The 20,000-nt window shown below is 40.1% G+C and overlaps 1 protein-coding gene and 1 pseudogene across 1 annotated transcript in view; one reads left to right on the top strand and one right to left on the bottom strand.

Moving 5' to 3' along the window:
• Nucleotides 1–16,291, bottom strand: part of LOC135105261 (uncharacterized protein DDB_G0271670-like) — a gene marked incomplete at its 3' end in the record, with an annotated part of 25,388 nt that extends 9,097 nt beyond the window's left edge. The window contains exon 1 of the mRNA XM_064013483.1: nt 16,212–16,291. Coding sequence (XP_063869553.1) covers nt 16,212–16,291 — 80 coding nt within the window. The remainder of the gene's footprint in view (nt 1–16,211) is intronic.
• Nucleotides 1–20,000, top strand: part of LOC135104870 (uncharacterized) — a 70,117-nt pseudogene that overhangs the window by 34,662 nt on the left and 15,455 nt on the right.

Genomic DNA, 20,000 nt, shown 5'->3' with positions numbered 1-20,000 from the left:
AACTCAATTCGAGAAGCACAACGAGAAAGGAGAAAACTTGCCACATTAACCCTTTCTCAGTTACGGGTGTCTTTTGTTAACATTGCGGTCACTGTTGTAAACTATTTGGATGGACGTGAAGAATAGAATATGAGGCTTATTTCATGTTTGCTAAGCTACATACATAAGTACGTTTTAAAATTACTAGTACAAAAAAAAATCTTTAAAAATTTTACATAATAATGGGAAAGATTGATTAGTAGTGAAAGGGTTAAATCGTCGTGGAGTAGAACAAATTTTATGAATATACATTTTTCCTGAGTGGCAGTGTGCGGCAGCGAGTCCCGTGTTATTCACCGGGAAAACTGTGAATGCTGAACAAAAACACGGGAAAGGAAGAAGGAAAACCTGCCATTTCATACTGGAATAGAAATGTTATCAGTTTCCATTTTGTCGTTTTCGTAGTTAGTTTATTTCTCCCACGGCAACGAGTACGATCTTATTGAACGTGGAAACCGTCAAATTTCACGAAAGTTATAACGAAAAAACATACGATGGTAAGTCATCGACCGTGGTGAACAAGAATACAAATTTTTATCACTTTACATTCTTTAATTTTTCTCTCACATTTTACTCACAACACAGAAATCAGAAAAACGCATCGAAAATAGAAGAAAAATAAACCTTTGCGATTTCAAAACCGTCAACCGTGAACAAGAATAGAAACTAAATATAGGCGCGACTTTACATTCTGTCATCCCAACGCGCAGTTTACTTGGTCACACACGACAACGGACCCCCGCCGCCCGTCGCACTGAGCGGCCACTCTGCTCTTAAAGGCGAGAATCCCTTAAAACCTTAAAACTATCGACCGTGAGCTAGAATAGAAAATGTTATCACTTTCCATTCCGTCATTTTCTCTTTAATTTTCTTATACACAGCGAGGACTACGCGCATTATTGAACGAGGAAATTGCTTTTAAAGGCGATAATACAATAACAAAACTCTCTACTTTATTTATTTTTCTCCCACGGGCATGTATAACTTTCCAAGCACGCAGCCATAGACGGGTTAGTATACGTTGCATGATAACTCAGAACTACCCGTAAAGAAAACAAGAAAAAAAATTTTGTTTGTGGACTAGTGGGAAGGAAGAGCGGTGTGTGTGTCTGTATGTCAAATCCCAGCCACTCTGCACCTATGAAAAAGCAAGGAGTAAGAAAAATAAGTAAATATAGGCCATAATTTAATAAGAAAAAAAAATAATGGAGAAGAGATGTAGGTCTGAGTCATTTAGGAGGGTAACTAACAAGATACACAAGATGCGTAGTATTTCTTGAGAGAGAAGATTAAAACCTTTAAATTTACATTCCTTATGGAGACGTAGATGGAGAGAGGACTTAGTAGAGGCATTAAAGTGGCATAAAAGATATAACTAACAAGGATGGTATGAATAAAATTCTTATGGTTTATAATTAGTAAAGGTAACGAACTCAAGCCTAAACGCGTTTTAGAAATTGGCTTTCAAAACATTATTCCATGAACCAAAAGTCGACATTTTTTTTATTATTCTATTTTTTTTTTTTTTATTTTATTTTATTTTATTCGATTTTGTTTATATATCTATTTATTCTATTATTATTATTATTATTATTTTTAATTATTTATTTATTTATTTATTTATTTATATTTATTTATTTATATATTTATTATTATTGTTATTATTATTATTATTTTATTTATTTATTTATTTTTGCAAACTTCCTTATATTTTGACATTTCTCCCGCGGCAAGGGTTGATAAAAATCCGGGTATCACAAATCGTTCTTAATCAGGAGACATTGATAGCAAGAACTTTGACATCATTTCCTGCCATACATCACGTGGTACACTCACGGAGAAGTAAGAGATAAATATTTATGTGCAGCAACGAGACAAGATGGGGGAGGGGAGGGGAAGTTATCAGAGGAGTGGTGTTTCATTTCAGAGGATTATATACGTATTCGTAGATACATTACAGATACACTTACATTATACAGCTTACTACCGTGCTGCCTTATCTGAAATTTGCCACTTCTGAATGCTGGTATTAATTATGCTGTCTGTTTTGTTCATCTCTCCCTTAACTTCATTTTCCCGTTCTCGTTTTTCTTTTATTTTCCATTTTTTTTTCGCTTTTAATTACATTTCTGACTCGATTAATAAATAATATCTTTCCCCATAATCTTCTTTTTTTTTCATTTTTTCATTCATTCCATTATTATTATTATTATTGTTGTTGTTGTTGTTATTGTTATTGTTGTTGTTGTTGTTGTTGTTGTTGTTGTTGTTGTTGTTTTTTCTTCTTCTTCTTTTTTCGTCTCCTCCTCCTCTCTCAATTTTCTCCCAGAGGTCACAAAGCCAACAAGTCCTTCACGTGTTCCTGTTTCAGCGCGTGTGTGGCTCCGCTCCTTCATTCCCTTCAACACCCACTGGCAAATCCTCTCCCGGGCCCCAAGTAACTTCCCTTACACTCCTCCCCCTACCAACCCCACACGCCTTCCCCTTCCAGAGCCCCTTCCTCTTGACGCCTCACTTCCCTTCCTTGAAACATTGCCACTCCTCTGCGTCCCATCACTCCCCTTCCTCTCTTCTTGTCCCATCACTTTTTTTTATTGTCGTTTTATTCCTCTTCCTTGTTTCATCATTCTTCCCTCCTCTAGCTATTTTGTTAACCCTTTCCTCTTCCTATCACTCTCCTTTCTGAAACCTTACATTTCTCCTTCCTTGCCCCTTAACTCTTTTCTTAAGCCATTTTTTTTTCGTTCCTCTTCCCATCACCTTTTTCTTGAGCCATTTTATTTTTCCCATTTCTTTTCTTCGAGCCATTTTTACTCCTCTTTCCTCATCCTATTATTCTTCTTCCTCAAGCTATTTCATTCCCCGTTCCTCGTCCCTTCATTTTCCTTTCTCTGTCCTTCTGGCGACGTTCTAACCATTATTGGAATCTAGATCATCGTCAGCTGTATCCTTCACTACCTTCACCTTTCACTGTTTGGTGTCATGGGTTTCCTCCTCGTCTCTTGGGTGTCTTCGTGTTACGGTCATGAGGGACAGGGCAGGCCAAGGACGCCCAAATTGCTCCCTCTCCCTTGACAGTCTGCGCCGCCTCCCCGCTGACAGCATGTGTGTGTGTTGGCCGATGCTCGTGATTGTTTTGTGTTGACTGTGTGTAAGCGCCGATGGTGATGGTGGCCACTGTGTATGGTTATGTATTTATTTTATTTTATTTATTTTTATTGTTATTACTATTATTTATTTGTTTATTTATTTATTTTTATTTATTTATTTATTTTTTTGGTGGCTGTGTTTGAGCGCCGACCGTGTTGGTTTCCTTGTGGTATTTGGTGGGCGGGAGGGGGCCTTGTTCTGCTTCTCTCCTGCTCTGTCGTGTCTAACCTGTCACCAGCAGTAAACAGGTAAACAAACACCCTCGTCACAGGCCAAGAAATTTCATGGCAACTCATCTTCTCAAGAGTAAACGTGGTAATGAAACTACCATCACCACCACCACCACCACTACTATTACTACTACCACTACTACTGTACCTAATGCCCGGGCCCTCAGTGCCGTAATGCTCCCAACTCAGCAGGGAGGGGAAGCAGTTAGGAGCAGAGATTAAGAAGCTGTCAGTAAAAGTCTTGTCATCCATAGAGGCATCGTGATCAGCACAGACCAGGCCAGCCTCCTGACAGCTGACTCACCGCTGGCATGGCTCCTGTTGCCCTTCTGCCTGAGAATTCATACCACTACACATGTTTGGCGAATGTCTGGCTCCGCTCCTTCATTCCCTCCAGCACCCAGTGGCAAATCCTCTTCCGGGTCCCGAGTATCTTCCTCCTCTACACCCCAGCACACACCTTCCCCTTCCCTCGCCCTCACGCTTCAATTCCTTTTCCAAAACTTCGATGGTCTCAGTTTGATTCAATTAATATAAGTGTTTTCTTATGGACAGTCTCGTGGTTCCCTCTCTAGTAATGATCCCTAACAGCTGCCTCCACCACCTACCTCAGGCTCCTCTCTGCAATATCCAAGGTAACACAGCCCTGCCCGCCTGGCCTATAGCGCAGAGAGAGAGAGAGAGAGAGAGAGAGAGAGAGAGAGAGAGAGAGAGAGAGAGAGAGAGAGAGAGAGAGAGAGAGAGAGAGAGAGAGAGAGAGAGAGAGAAGTGGGGTAGGGGGGTATCTCACGTCTAAGCCCACATTATCGTGCTCATTATATCTGCCTGTCCTGGTAAAGTTAGTACACGCAGCCTTCCCCTTCCTGTGTGTGTGTGTGTGTGTGTGTGTGTGTGTGTGTGTGTGTGTGTGTGTGTGTGTGTGGGGTGCACGTCAGGTGTGGTGTCCGAAACTTAAAGAGTTACGCAAGTGGTTATCGATTTGCAGTGGTGGCGGATACCTGCAGAGAGAGAGAGAGAGAGAGAGAGAGAGAGAGAGAGAGAGAGAGAGAGAGAGAGAGAGAGAGAGAGAGAGAGAGAGAGGGAGATTAACTAGCTCAAGGCGTCGCATAGGGAGATTAATAGATGAGATTAATTAGTCAGGTAGCAAGCTCAGGTGTGTAATGGGCTTATTAGGTGTGTTAGGTGTGTGATAGGAGGTAATAACAATGTGTTTTTTTTTTTTTTAATGGGGAATGGCAATATTTTTTTACTTTGTTTTTTTATTTTATTTTATTTTGTTTTTTGTATTTTGTTTTGTTATTTCATTTTTATTTTATTAGTGAAGAGTTTTATTTTTATTTATTTTTTTCTTTGGTTTTTGTTTTGATTTAGTTTGATTTTATTTTGTTATTTTATTTTGATGTTGGTGAACCGGCTTTTATTTTTTCCCTATGTGTTTATTTAATTTACTTTTTTTTTCTTTCATTTGTTTTCTTATTTTATTTGATGTTCATGTTATTCTTTTTTTTTTTTTTTTTTGTATTTTAATTCATTGTATTAATTTACTTTTATTTAATCTTATATTTCATTTTACTTCTAATTATTCTCCTTGACTGCTACCCTTACCTAATACATAACAAATCAATAAGTAACAATCAACACCACAAGAATCACACATATACTTAAAATAATAATAATAATAATAATAATAATAATAATAATAATAATAATAATAATAACACAATAACATTTAAACATATAGGTATGAACATTACTCTTCCAGCAGCGACGAAACGAAGCAAAAAAAAAAGTTCACAGTGAAAATATTGCAGTTTTTTCCCATTCGCTCTGAACTGGAAGTGAACGAAGTGTTGTGAAATCCTGCAAACACGTTCAGAGTTCTTTATTTTTACGTTTTTTTTTCCATTTCATTTTTTTTTTTTTCAGGAATTTTCGTTGGTTCGATAAATTTGATGAAGGACGTAAATATTTCTGGTGCTTTGTTCAGGTGTTGTTACCGAGAGAGAGAGAGAGAGAGAGAGAGAGAGAGAGAGAGAGAGAGAGAGAGAGAGAGAGAGAGAGAGAGAGAGAGAGAGAGAGACGTAGGAAAGGGGATACAGAAAAAGGAAAAAAAGAATAGTGACGAAAAAAAAGACAGACAGAAGGAAAAGTAAGACAAAACAAAGAAAAAACAAAAAAAAATAAGAAAGTACAGAAAAAAGGACAAAGATACAAAAAAAAATGAAGAAAAAAAAACATTAACACATAAAAAATGGAGACAAAACAGAAACGAATAAAAAAAGGAAACAAACAGAAAAAAATACAAAAAAGCAAAAAAAAAAACACAAACTAACAAACGTACAAAGCCTGAAAGAAAAGAGAGAAAGACAAAACAGAAAGAAATAAAGAAAGCTGCAGACAGGAGGAGGAAGAGGAGAAATAGAACGAAAAATGTCATTATCCTCGCTGCCGGTCTTTGTTTGGGACAGAGAGGCAGGCGGTGTAATGCTCTCTCCGGGGCCCCTCACCCACCGACCTGCCCACGCGCTGAATGAAGCTGCCTCACACACACACACTCACACACACACACACACACACACACACACACACACACACACACACACGTGAATTAAGGGAGCGAGAATTTAAGGGATGATTTAAGGGAGAAACATAAATGAAAAGGGGAGGAGGGTGAAGGAAACGATGAAAAGGGTGAATTGAGGTTTTAAGAGAGAAAAAAAAAACGATAAGGAATATAAGAGAGGAGAGGGAGAAAAGGTTGATTTAAGGGAGAGAAAGGAATTAAAAGGGTAAATCGGTGAAGAAAAGGGATGATTTAAAGGAGAGAGGAATGATATTGATCGAAGGGTGAAAAAAGGTGGATTTAAGGGAGAGAAAAGAATAAAACTGGTGAAGAAATTGAAGTTTAAAATCAAGAGAGAGAGAGAGAGAGAGAGAGAGAGAGAGAGAGAGAGAGAGAGAGAGAGAGAGAGAGAAGGGATGTTTTGAGGGAGAGACAGGAATAGAAAAGGCAAAAGGGTAAAGGAAAGGATGATTTAAGGGAGGGAAAGGAATGAAAAGGGTGAAAGATGAAGAAATTTGTGTTTGAGCAAAAGGAATGAATGACAGAATAATGAAGAGGAAAAGGGAGGGAAAAGAAGAAAAAAAGAGAAAAGGGGCGATTTAAGGAAAAGAAAGGAATAAAACGAGTAAAAAGATTAAGAAAAGATCGATTAAAGCGAGAAAATAGAATGTAGAAGGTAAAGGGATGAAGAAAAAAGCGATTTAAGAGAAGAGTTATGATAAAAGGAAGGGTTAAAGGAGAAAAAGGAATTAGAGGGATGAAGGATGCTAAGAAATAAGAATAGATAGCGCGAGTTAATGAAAAAGAAGGACTAAGGAAATGAAAAGGATACATCGGATAAGGAAGGGAAGGGAAGGAAGAAGAATACAAAGGATAAGGTGACTAAAAATGGGAAGATAAGGTAGGAAAAAATACAACAAAGGAAAGAAGGAAAGAAAAAAAAAGATTCAGGGGGGAAGACAAGTAAACGGGATAAGTGGACGGAAAAAAGGGAAGATTTATGGGAGAGAAAAGAAAATAAATAGGATAATAAAGGGAAAGAAAAAAGAAGAATAGAGGAGAAAAACGGATAATTAGAGAGGGAAAAAAATATACGTATACGATGGTAAGAAATAAAAAGATAAGAAAATAAATAGGACAATGAAATGGATGAAAAAGGATAAATGGGAAGAGGAATAAGGATATAGGGAGTTAAAGAAAGATAATATGAAAAAAACGAATAAAAAGATAACGAAAAAGATTAAAGCCATGAAGAGAAATTTGAAAGGGAGGAAAACATAAATATAGGATAAAGGATGGAAGGAAGGAGAGTAAAGAGAAAGGGAGACGGATAAATACGAGTAAGGTTAGGAGAAAGCAGATAAGATAATAGGTGAAAAATGGAAGACTAGTGAAAGGAAGATGAGTAAGTGGGATAATAAATGATAAACGGGAAGTGTAAAGGAAAGGAAAAGAGAAATAAATAAGGTTGTAATGGGTAAAAGAAGGAAATTATAAAAGAAAGAAAAGACACATAAACGAGATGGTTATAGATGAAAGAAGGGAGGTTTAATGGGAAGAGAGACGAGTGAATGGGATGTTTGTAATGGATGAAGGGAAGATTTTATGGAAAGGGAGACACATTAATGGGATGGTTATGGGGGTAAAGGAATGGTAGACGAATAAATAGGTGAAAGAAGGGAGGTTTTAAAAAGATAAATGAATGGGGAAATTTAAGAGGAGAGACGAATGGTAATGAGTTAAAGGGGATGGTGATGTGTGAAGGAATAGTTGAAGGGAGAGGAAGACGAATAGACAGGATCGTAATGGGTGAAGGGAAAGGACTAGTGAATGGAGTAGTGATGGGGATGGTAAGGGTTTAAGGGAAGGGAAGGGAAGGAGGAAGCGTGGCAGGGCGGCAATACAGCCCTTATAGATCTACAACGGTCCCTGCCTCATGCATTATTCAGTGAGTATTCGCCCTTGTTGACTGACTGCCTCCCTGTGTGTTGCTCCTCTCTGCTTCCTTCCTTCCTTCCTTCCTTCCTTCCTTCCTTCCTTCCTTCCTTTCTGTTGCTCCTACTCTCTACTCGTACTTCCTTGCTTCCTGCCTATCTGCCTGCCTTCCTTAATTTCTTTTTTTCTTCCTTTCGTATCTTCTTAGTTTCTTCCTTGTTGTTGCTCTTACTGTATGCTTCCTTCCTCCCTTCCTTCCTTCCTTCCTTCCTTCCTTCCTTCCTTCCTTCCTTCCTTCCTTCCTTCCTTACTTCTTTCCGTCTTTCTTTTTCTTTTCTTTCTTCACTTCTTTCTTCTTTCCTTCCTTCTCCCCTTCCTTCCTTCCTTTCTTCCTTGCTTCTTTGCTTTCGTGCTTGCTTCTTGTCTTCCTGCATTGTACTTTTTTTTAACCACTTACATATTTATCGTAATTCTGTTCCTTCCTTCCTCCCTCCCTCCCTCCCTCCCTCCCTTCCTCCCTCCCTCCCTCCCTCCCTCCCTCTTTTTTGTACTTCCTCTACTGGTTTGCCTTATTCTCACTTTTTTCCCTCCATTTTACTTCCTTGTTTCTTTACTTGCTCCCTTCCTTCCTCACTTCCTTGTATTTTTTGTGTTTTTCATTTAGTCTGTCCTTCGTTCCTTCCTTCCTTTCTTTCTCCATTTTCTTTCATTCATTCATTCATTCTTTCTTTCTTTCTTTCTTTCTTTCTTTCTTTCTTTCTTTCTTTCTTTCTTTCTTCACTCACCATTCTCTCTCTCTCTCTCTCTCTCTCTCTCTCTCTCTCTCTCTCTCTCTCTCTCTCTCTCTCTCTCTCTCTCTCTCTCTCTCCTCTCCTCTCCTCTCCTCTCCTCTCCTCTCCTCTCCTCTCCTCACCTCACCTCTCTCCCTCCCCATTCTTCCCCACCTCTCCCATCACCCCCTCCCTCCACCCCATCACCCCACCCTCTGTTGCTGTCACCTGAAGCCTCCCTGCCTCCCTGCCTCAATACTTTGCATTGCGGCGCCGCCAAGTTAGAGTGAACGTTATAGAGTGAAGTATAGTTGATATTTTGAAGTTTGCGCCGGACTGGAGGTGGATTTTGTATTGATTTAGGCTTAGTGACCTGTGTGTGTGTGTGTGTGTGTGTGTGTGTGTGTGTGTGTGTGTGTGTGTGTGTGTGTGTGTGTGTGTGTGTGTGTGTGTGTGAAGGAACTTTGCTCGCCATGTGTTTCTTTCCTGTTTTGCTGTCTCTTGTTCTTGTTCTTCCTCTTCCTCTTCCTCTTCTTTTTCTTCTCTCTCCTCCTCCTCCTCCTCCTCCTCCTCCTCCTCCTCCTCGTCACGAACATGCGGCGTAATATACACGTTTGGTCTTTTTTTCCTGCTCCTCCTCCTCCCCCTCCGCCTCCTCCTCCTGGGGAGGAGCCTTCTGCTATGCTGTCCTGTCTCTCTTCCCTGTAGCTAGTTAGAAGTAATTACCAAACAGCCTTGCAAGGACCAAAAGGTCTGTTGCTGTTTGTCTTTCCTTTGTATTTCTTTGTATTCCTCCTCCTCCTCCTAACGGCGTTTTTTCTCCTTTTCTTCCTCCTCCTCCTTTCTCCTCTTTCACCTTCTTGTCCTCCTCCTCCTCCTCCTCCTCCTCCTCCTCCTCCTCCTCCTCCTCCTCCTCCTCCTCCTCCTCCTCCTCCTCCTCCTCCTCCTCCTCCTCCTCCTCCTTCTTTCTCCTCTTTAACCTCGTCCTCCATTACCTTTCCCTCACATCGTTTTCTTTTCCTCCTCCTCCTCCTCCTCCTCCTCCTCCTCCTCCTCCTCCTCCTCCTCCTCCTCCTCCTCCTCCTCCTCCTCCTCCTCCTCCTCCTCCTCCTCCTCCTCCTCCTCCTCCTCCTCCTCCTCCTCCTCCTCCTCCTCCTCCTAATCCTCCTCCTCCTCCTCCTCCTTTTCTTTCCCCTTATCATCTCCCTTTCCTCTCCCCTCATTCTTTATATGATTTTTTTCTCCCTCTTCATCATCGTCATTTTTTTTCTCTTCCTCCTCCTCCTCCTCCTCCTCCTCCTTGTTTTAGTAAATTACACGCTCTTCAAGGTCTTACCTCAGTCTTCCTCCTCTTCCTCCTCCTCCTCTATTCTCCTCCTCCTCCTCCTCCTCCTCCTCCTCCTCCTCTTCCTCCATTCTTCCTTTTCCACCTTTTATTTTCTCTTTGGCTTTCATATTTTGCCTATTTATTTTTCTTTTTATTCTTGCTCCTTAATTTCTTGCATTTTTTATTATTGCTATTATTATTATTATTTATTTATTTTTTTATTTTGAGTGACTGTTTACTGCTTACATAATCGTCTTTATCATCTTTTCTCTTTTTTTATTTATTTTTTATTTTTCTTTTGTCTCTCCTTCCTTTTCTGTTTCCTCTCCTCCCTTTTTCCACTTTTGCCCTGCCTTATTCTCTCTCTCTCTCTCTCTCTCTCTCTCTCTCTCTCTCTCTCTCTCTCTCTCTCTCTCTCTCTCTCTCTCTCTCTCTCTCTCTCTCTCTCTCTCTCTCTCTCTCTCTCTCTCTCTCTCTCTCTCTCTCTCTCTCTCTCTCTCTCTCTCTCTCTCTCTCTCTCTCTCTCTCTCTCTCTCTCTCGACCTCTTCCCACGGCCATATTTCATTCAGTTTTGCTCTTGCTATTGTTTTCTTCTTCTTCTTCTTCTTCTTCTTCTTCTTCTTCTTCTTCTTCTTCTTCTTCTTCTTCTTCTTCTTCTTCTTCTTCTTCTTCTTTTTCTTCTTCTTCCAACCTCTTACTCTTTAGCCAGAAAATGCCACCACCACCACCACCACCACTTTCCAACCCCTTCTTCCTCCACTTTTTTCCTCCTCTTTTCTCCACTCCTTTCCACTTCCCTCTCCACTCCTCGTTTTTCCTCCTGCCTAGATTACGTAGTCAGGTAAGAGTCTCTCTCTCTCTCTCTCTCTCTCTCTCTCTCTCTCTCTCTCTCTCTCTCTCTCTCTCTCTCTCTCTCTCTCTCTCTCTCTCTCTCTCTCTCTCTCTCTCTCTCTCTGTTTTCTTCTTTCCTCTTTCCTTTTTCCTTTTTCTTATTTTTTTATTTTGAATTTCTTTCTTTTTTCATTTTTCCCTCGTTCTTTTCTTTTTTCCTTTTTCCCTCTCCTTTTTCTTCTTCTCTTTCTGTGCTATTCCTCTTTATTCTTATTTATTCTTTTATTTCCACTATTCCCTTTTTTCTTTTCTTTTCGTTTTCTGTACCTTTCCTTCTTTTACTTTGTTTTTTATATATATTTTTATTTTCATTTTCTTTACTTCTTTCTTTTCTCCTTAATATATTTCTTTCTTCCCTTCTCCCTCCCTTCTATCTTCCCCTTTCATTTACTCTTTTATTTTTCCTTCTTTACTTTTTTTCTCTCTATTCTTCTCCACCTCCCCTACCTCCTAACCGCAGCCTTTCTTTTTTCTCTCCTCTTTTTTTTTCTCTCTCCCTCTACGGTATAACCCCTTCATTTCCTCTCCTTTTCTTCCTTCCCATCTTCTTATATCTTACCCACTTCTTTTATTCTCTCCATCTCTTACTTCCTACTGCTTCCCTAGTTTCTTTAATCTTATTTTCTCCTCTTCTTTCTTTCTCTTTCCTCTCTTCTTTATCTCTCACAGTTGCTTCACCTTTTTCTTCCTTTCCATCCTAGTCTTTCCTTTCCCTTGTTTTCCTTTCTTTTTTTTCAAATCTTTTCATATTTTTTTTCCTTTCCTTTGGTTTCCTCTCCTTTCCTTTTCTTTTACCTTTCTTTCCCTTTTCCTTCCCTTCCCTTCCTATTCCTTCCCTTCCCTTCCCTTCCCTTCCCTTCCCTTCCCTTCCCTTCCCTCCCTTCCCCCCATCCTAAGACCCCTACCTATTCCTTCCCTTCCTATAACCGGTGGAAAAGCGAAGATTGGAGGGGAGAAACCTTACTCATGTTTATCCTGTTCTCCTACACGTAGTTCATCCAGTGTCAGTAATTTAGCCACCAGAGGATACGCCACCACGGTAACACTGCCACTGATTGGTTCGCTCACTCACTGATTGGTTGGCGTATTAAATTTTCCCCTCCCCCTGTTGTGAAACGTGAGGGGAATTGGCGTTATATTTCCACCAAAACCCTTGATTATAAAGTACCGGATTAAACAGATAGAAATAGTACGGTTTTCAGTGGGAAGAGAGTAAATGTTTCGCTCGTTTTTTAAAGTAAGATGGGAATACGTAGGCTTGTTAGAGAGAGAGAGAGAGAGAGAGAGAGAGAGAGAGAGAGAGAGAGAGAGAGAGAGAGAGAGAGAGAGAGAGAGAGAGAGAGAGAGAGAGAGAGAGAGAGAGAGAGAGAGAGAGAGAGAGAAGCGAAGGGAAGGGAAGGGAAGGGAAGAGAAGAAAAATAAGAAAGATAAGAAAAGAAAAAGAAAGGAAAGGGAAGGGAAGGAAGGGAAGGGAAGATAGTGATGATGTTAAGGAGGATGAGAAGCATCAATCATTAGCAGTGTCACCGTGTTCTTGTATCCTCGCCTGCCTGAATCCGACCACGTTCTGAATCTATTCTGCGCCGCGCCCCGAATACTTCCAAAGGCTCTAGACGAAGCTGCACATGTTTTTTAGGCTGTTTTTACCGTTCTAGTGATAGATTAACAAGATTTCTACATCATGAACTGGAGAGACACTTGAGAACCTGGCTAATCATCTCTGTGGCCTTGGAAAATGTTAGTCGTGTTGAGAGAGCGGTGTTTCAGAATACGGGACTGTGGTAGAGGTACTCGCATAGTGGAGGTATGTGTGGCTTGGCAGACACCCTCAGGAAAGGCCAATATATCCCCTGGTATGTCTCCCTTGGTAGTGTTATGTATTCCTCTCTCCTTCTCGTCTGGTCTTTATTCCCTTCCCTCCCTCCCTCCCTCCCTCCTTACCCCACCTTGTACCCTTGTCCTAGTTCTCTTAGGTATGAAAAGAGTGAGAGGGGTGGTGGGAGTAATGCTGAAAAAAATGTAATTGTTGTCTGTGTTATTGTTATTTGTTTTCAGTTCATTGATTGTAGTTCAGTTTGTATTCCTTGTATTTTTTTTAATGATATTAGTAATACTTTATCAAATATGAGTACTGTTTTATGACTACTACTACTACTACTACTACTTCTACTACTACTACTACTACTACTACTACTACTACTACTACTACTACTACTACTACTACTACTACTACTACTACTACTACTACTACTACTACTACGCTGCCTTGTCATATCCCTTATATAACTCACACCTGATAATAAATTGATACGCACTTCATTCACTTCACGCTACTTATAATTTACCTGGTACTGACTGACACCTGACACTCATAGTGCTCATTATGCCTCCTGCACCCAATACAACAACAACAACAATAACTATTACTACTACTACTACTACTACTACTACTACTACTACTACTACTACTACTACTACTACTACTACTACTACTACTACTACTACTACTACTACTACTACTACTACTACTACTACTACTACTACTACTACTCTTCTCGTGCCTCAAGAATTCACGATATGTACAATTACGTGTTTGTACGCATACCGCTCCTCTTTCTTTTTATTTATTTTTCTTCTGCCTCTCTCTTCTTTTTTTGTTTTTTGTACTCGAGGAATGAGAGGATAGCATGATCGTGTCTTGTTGGTATGTACAGCCGTGCTTTTCTGCCTTTGTTTATGTTTGCTCGTCTTTATTTGTTTATTTGGTGGTGGTGGTGGTGGTGTTGGTGGTGGTGATGGTGGTGGTGGTGGTGGTAATGATAGTTTGTTTCTGTTTTCTCTACTTGTTTTTTTTTTTATAGTGATGGATTGTAATAAGAAGTGTTTGTATAAGGTGAGAGAGAGAGAGAGAGAGAGAGAGAGAGAGAGAGAGAGAGAGAGAGAGAGAGAGAGAGAGAGAGAGAGAGAGAGAGAGAGAGAGAGAGAGAGAGAGAGAGACTTTTTTCCTCGTTATTAGTAGTTATGATAGTAATGGTGGTGATAATGGTGATGAGTGAGGATTGTGATAATGGTGATTGAGAACTGTGGCGGTGGTGGTGGTGGTATTGATGATGATGATGGTGGTGGTGGTGGTTGTGGTGGTTAGTAGATATTCAATGGGAGAAGTGTACTGTTGATGGTGGTGATGATGTATCTGGTGTGTGTTTGTGTGTGTGTGCGTGCGCGTGTGTGCGTGTATATACAATAATAGACTAGCCAAGGTCGCCGAGAAAGAAAGAAAGAAAGAAGGAGAATGGAACGCTTTGAATCACTAAAGTATACTTCCTCTAAAGCAAAGTATGAAGTGGAAAAAGCAGGAACACGAATATAAGTAGATGATGATGGTGGTGGTGTTGGTGGTGGTGGTGGTGGTGGTGGTGATAGATGTCGATGTTTTAGGCGTGGAGTGAATATATGCACGTGATGATGTTGAATGATCGTGTTTCGAGTCCCACCACCACCACCACCACCACCACCATCATCACCACCATCATCACAACTACCACTATTACCACAGTACACGCTATGCTCCTTCACAACACCACCACCACCACCATACCAACACTGCCAAGGGTGACGGTGGTGATGACAGTAACTGGGTGTACACGCAAACATGAGGCTACTCATTATTACAAGTAAATGCAGATAGTTACAGATATATAGAAATAATTACAGGCAGTTAGAGATGAATACAGGTAGTTACAGGTGAATACAGGTACGCACAGGTGAATATAGGTCAAGATAGAGGTACATGCAGATAGATACAGGTTAATACAGGTACTAAGGCGGTTACTTTTTCGTGGAAGCTCATTATTTTTCCCACAAACTCAACGTCAATGCGAAAGAAAGATTTTTATTCATATAGTTTTCAGTGAAGTGTGTGTGTGTGTGTGTGTGTGTGTGTGTGTGTGTGTGTGTGTCAATGCTGCGTACTTGATTACTTTGCATTATCATTTTTAGCGTAAACGAGGCAATTGGGAGCTAATGACCGTTTCTGACCACCTCCTTATCTCGTCCGCCTCCCCCTCGCCCTTGTTAAGAGTGATGGTGGTGGTGGTGGTTATCGCTCTAGTATTGATAAAGAGATCGATTGTTGTCTTGCTGGTGATAATAGTGATGATGGTGGTGAAGGTGATAGTGATGGTGATGGTGGTGGTGATATGATATGAGTGTTTGTTTCGATTTCTAACTACTGCTACTACTACTACTACTACTACTACTACTACTACTACTACTACTACTACTACTACTACTACTACTACTACTACTACTACTACTACTACTACTACTACTACTTCCACCACCACTACACTACTACAAATATCACACACACACACACACACACACACACACACACACACACACACACACACACACACACACACACACACACACACACACACACACATTAACTCCCGTCATGATCACGCACAGGTCTGAGGTCTAAATTATGACACATAGATTTCTTACCTTTTATAATAGTCCTCCCTTCAAGTACGCAGCCCCCGTTTTCTTTGGTGCAGTGCGTGGGTCCTTGTTTATTTTATTTTCCGTAAGCAAGATGATAATGGTCTGGTGAAGGAAGGTGTAGTTAGGTCAGAGAGAGAGAGAGAGAGAGAGAGAGAGAGAGAGAGAGAGAGAGAGAGAGAGAGAGAATTTGATTTTTTTATTTACTTGGTGTGTTTAGTGGATAAGGAGAGTAAATGATGGTAATGATATTATTGGTAAGGTGAATAGATAGTAAAGTTGTGATGGTAGTAGTAGTAGTAGTAGTAGTAGTAAAATATAATGATAATAATAATGAGGAGAATGATACTAATAAGAATAAGAAAAAAAAAATATGATGAAAAAGAAAAGAATGAATAACCGAAGAAAAAGAGAAGGGAGACGAAGATGATGATAGTGATGATAGTGATGATGACAATGATGACGAAAGAAAAAATAACAGGAAGAAACAAAGAAAAGAATAAAGAAAAAAAAAACTAAAATATAAGGAAAACGAACACCACCACCACCACCACCACCACCACCAACTACAACAACAACAACAACAAGCAAGAATAATCATAACACTAACCTCAACCTATTGGCCCTATTAACCTCCCTACTCTCCTCCTGCCAGTCATCACAGCTCCTCGCAGACAGACACACCTGGCCTTGTGTGTGCGTTGCCGGGCGATGTTTACCTGGAGGCGTATCGTTACCTCCTCTGCTCGTGTGGCATTGGCGGTGGTGCCATCTAGGTGTCACTAACGCTACTACTTACCTTGTACTGGGGAGGCCTGGGTCAAGTTCGCCCTTATTCACCGTGGCGTTCGTCTTGGGGTCTGGTATCACTGTCATCATCGTTGTCATCGCCATCATTATTGTTATCATCTAAAGTGTTTGTGTTTTTCATTTATGGTGGTTATTCGTCATTATCATCATCATCATCATCATTATTATCACTACTATCATCATGTATCATTTTTATTTTTCCGAGTGTTGGACAGTTTATAAGTCATCATTAAAATCATTGTCGTCATCGTCATCATCATCGCGTTACGATCATCATTATTTCGTTTACCGTTTTATTTTTTTCTTTTAAGGTTCTTCTTCCTCCTCCTCCTCCTCCTCCTCCTCCTCCTCCTCCTCCTCCTCCTCCTCCTCATCATCATCATCATCATCATCATCATCACCATCATCATTCATTCATTATTATCTAACAGTTTTATGTATTCCTGAAGATGTTGAAGAGTTTACGAGTCACGTCTTTGGAGTCACTGAGAATATCTTCCCTGCTGTTCATCCTTACCTTGTCCTCCTCCACACTCAGTCTCTTGGTCTCTTTTCTGTATTCCCTGGTGCTGTTGATCCTGCGCTATTGGCCTGTATTCAAAAACTCCTTGCTCTTTTACCACGACTATTTTCAAAGGCCACAGAGATGATTAGCCAGATTCTCAAGACTGCTTCTCCTTATGATGATACAGGAATCGTGTTTATATGTCAATAGAACCATAAAAGCACCCTTAAAAACTCGCGCAGCTTCAAGTAGAATCTTTTGAAATAGTGAAGGTTTGGTGTTTCAGAATATGGTCCACTGTCTTTCCAACGGCGGCCTGACCTGTGCCTCGTGTGTGTGTGTGTGTGTGTGTGTGTGTGTGTGTGTGTGTGTGTATACAGTGCCGTTGTGTATTAATATAAGCCTCTCTCTCTCTCTCTCTCTCTCTCTCTCTCTCTCTCTCTCTCTCTCTCTCTCTCTCTCTCTCTCTCTCTCTCTCTCTCTCTCTCTCTCTCTCTCTCTCTCTCTCTCTCTCTCTAGCTGTTAGACGAATTATAATTATCAAACTTTTATACTTATTTTGTAGTACAGTCTTTCGAACAGGTCTGTTGTTTAAGAAAGACGAAGATGATCTATTATGTTTAGCTCACTAGTTTGCTTCTACTTTTCTTTTTTGTTATTTTTTCATGCCATATTATCTTCCTTGTTGTGTGTCCTTATCCTCGTGACTATGTGCATGTATTGAAGGGTAGTGTCTCCTTTATTCTCTTCTGAGTAAATGGTATCGAGTTGGTAATGAAGAAAGTGATGAATTGGTAATGATAATTGGGGATATGATGAGGGACGAGGCCTTGGTGATGAGCAGCTAAATTATAAAAACGGTAAACAAACTCCTCAGGGTCAGTAGCTGGAAGAGGACTGGAAGCAGCAGATTCAAGACTGATAAATTTAAAAGAGGTAGGAAGAAATTGGTTCCAGAATAGAGTGATGGATGACTGGAATAGACTCAGTAATGACGCTGTTAGTGCTGAGTCATTATGGAGGTTTTAAAAATAGATGAGACAAATTTGTGGATGGAAGATATGGGTGCCACGTGTAGTGTTGATGGCTTCTTGCTGCTTCCCTGATGTTCTGATGATGATGATGATTGATTCTGAAAACAAAAGCAAATGTAAAGGAAAATTCTTATATCTGAGGAACTGAATTAGGTTAGAGCTTCATAAAATAGCGTGTGTTCCCTTTAGCGTTCGATTCCCAGTTGGTTCTTCCTCCTGACTGAAACGTTTAGATTTGCATTACAACATTCACACAGCGTTGTTAATCACCACATCCACACAACATCGTTACAGTAATATATTCACACGAGTTTTTAACCTCCATATACACGCAATCATTACAGTATATATCCATTTATTTATTATTATTTTTTTTTATATGGGAGAGAGTCAGGACAAAAACGAAGAAAAGAAAAGACCACACACACACACACACACACACACACACACTAAAAGAGTCAGAAAAGATGGAATTAAAGCATTAAACCCACCACACACGACACCACAGTACTGGCAATGGTGCGTAGCGTTATCTGGGTGACAATAACACCACTAACCATTGAAGCTCAATTCTCAAACCTTAATGGACTGAACTCTGAACCTCCATAGACCTGCGTTACCTGTGCAAGTCTTACCTGTATTGGGGCTCACTGCAGATTGTGAAACTTTTAGCACCTTTAGAAATATGAATGGAAGATGTAAGCAGATAAAAAAAAATGTAGGTTTAGTGTTGTAAAGGAAGGATAATGAAGAAAGAGAAGAAAGTCGAAATGAAGAACTAGCAGGAGGACGAGAAATAGGGAAGAAGTAAAGGAGAAAGGAATAATATGAGGAAGAGGAGTAATAACGTAAAGGAGAAATTGATAGAGGATGATAAGAAGGAAGAGGAGGAGTAAGAGGATAATGGGAGGAAGAAGAAGAGGAGAAAGAGAAGAAAATAAGGATGATGTGGTAGAGAAACTAATAGGAGGGGAAGGAAGAGGAGGAGGAGAAGGAGCACGAGAAATAAGGAAGACGTGAAGGGGAAAGAAATAGGAGGAGGAGGAAGAGGGGAAATAAAGAAGAGGTGAAGGAGAAACTAAAATGAGGATAACGAGGATGAGGGGGAGGAGGAACACGAGAAATAAGGAGGATGTGAAGGAGAGAGAAAGAGGAGGAGAAAGAGGAGGAGGAGGAGGAGGAGGAGGAGGAGGAGAAGGAGGAGGCGGCATCGATCGGTCACTAAATATTCATTGGTATGTTTATTGAAATACATTACATCCTTTCTCTCTCTCTCTCTCTCTCTCTCTCTCTCTCTCTCTCTCTCTCTCTCTCTCTCTCTCTCTCTCTCTCTCTCTCTCTCTCTCTCTCTCTCTCTCTCTCTCTCTCCTTTACTTCATCATATTTTCAAGTTTCTTTTCATTATTTCCTTTCCACTTTCTCACCTCCGTTATCTTTTTTTTCTCTTCCTTTGTTTCTTGCCTCCTCCTCTTCCTCCTCCTCCTCCTCCTCCGCCTCTTTGTTTTTTCCTCATCTTTATCCTCTTCCTTTCCCTCATCCTTCTTTACTTTTGTTCCTTCACTTCATCCACCTTCCTTCCATTTTTTTCTTTTCCACTATTTTTTTCTATTTCTCCTCCTCCTCCTCCTCTTCCTCCTCCTCCTCCTCCTCCTCCTCCTCCTCCTCCTCCTCCTCCTCCTCCTCCTCCTCCTCCTCCTCCTCCTCCTTCATGGATTTTCTATACTTCGGTAGAAATAATGTACAAGCCTTCATTCCTCTCTCTCTCTCTCTCTCTCTCTCTCTCTCTCTCTCTCTCTCTCTCTCTCTCTCTCTCTCTCTCTCTCTCTCTCTCTCTCTCTCTCTCTCTCTCTCTCTCTCTCAAAAAAAAAAAAAAAGTGATTGGATGATAAATCAATATTCATATATGCGTGCATACATACATACATAAACATTCGTGCATACATACATACATATACATAGCAGTATAACACTAAATATCGAAAGTATCACGAAAATTATTTAAAATTGATAGAATATGACATACAAGTAAATAGATAATAAAATTGGATTAATTAATTGGTAAAACAGATGAACACAATGAAGAAAAAAATGATAAAGAAAAAAAAATAAAATGTATGAAATCGGAAAAGTAAATAGAAAAAAAAACAAAATTAAAAACATAAGAGAAAACTGAAAAAAAGCGAAAGAGAACAATGCAAAAAGAAAAGAAAAAAATAATAATTGAGCCATATAAAGTCAA

The sequence above is a fragment of the Scylla paramamosain genome, chromosome 11 (assembly GCF_035594125.1).
Source record: "Scylla paramamosain isolate STU-SP2022 chromosome 11, ASM3559412v1, whole genome shotgun sequence".
In the NCBI taxonomy this organism is placed as follows: domain Eukaryota; kingdom Metazoa; phylum Arthropoda; class Malacostraca; order Decapoda; family Portunidae; genus Scylla; species Scylla paramamosain.
The sequence above is the reverse complement of the archived record's forward strand: the minus strand, read 5'-3'. Positions and strand labels throughout refer to the sequence as shown.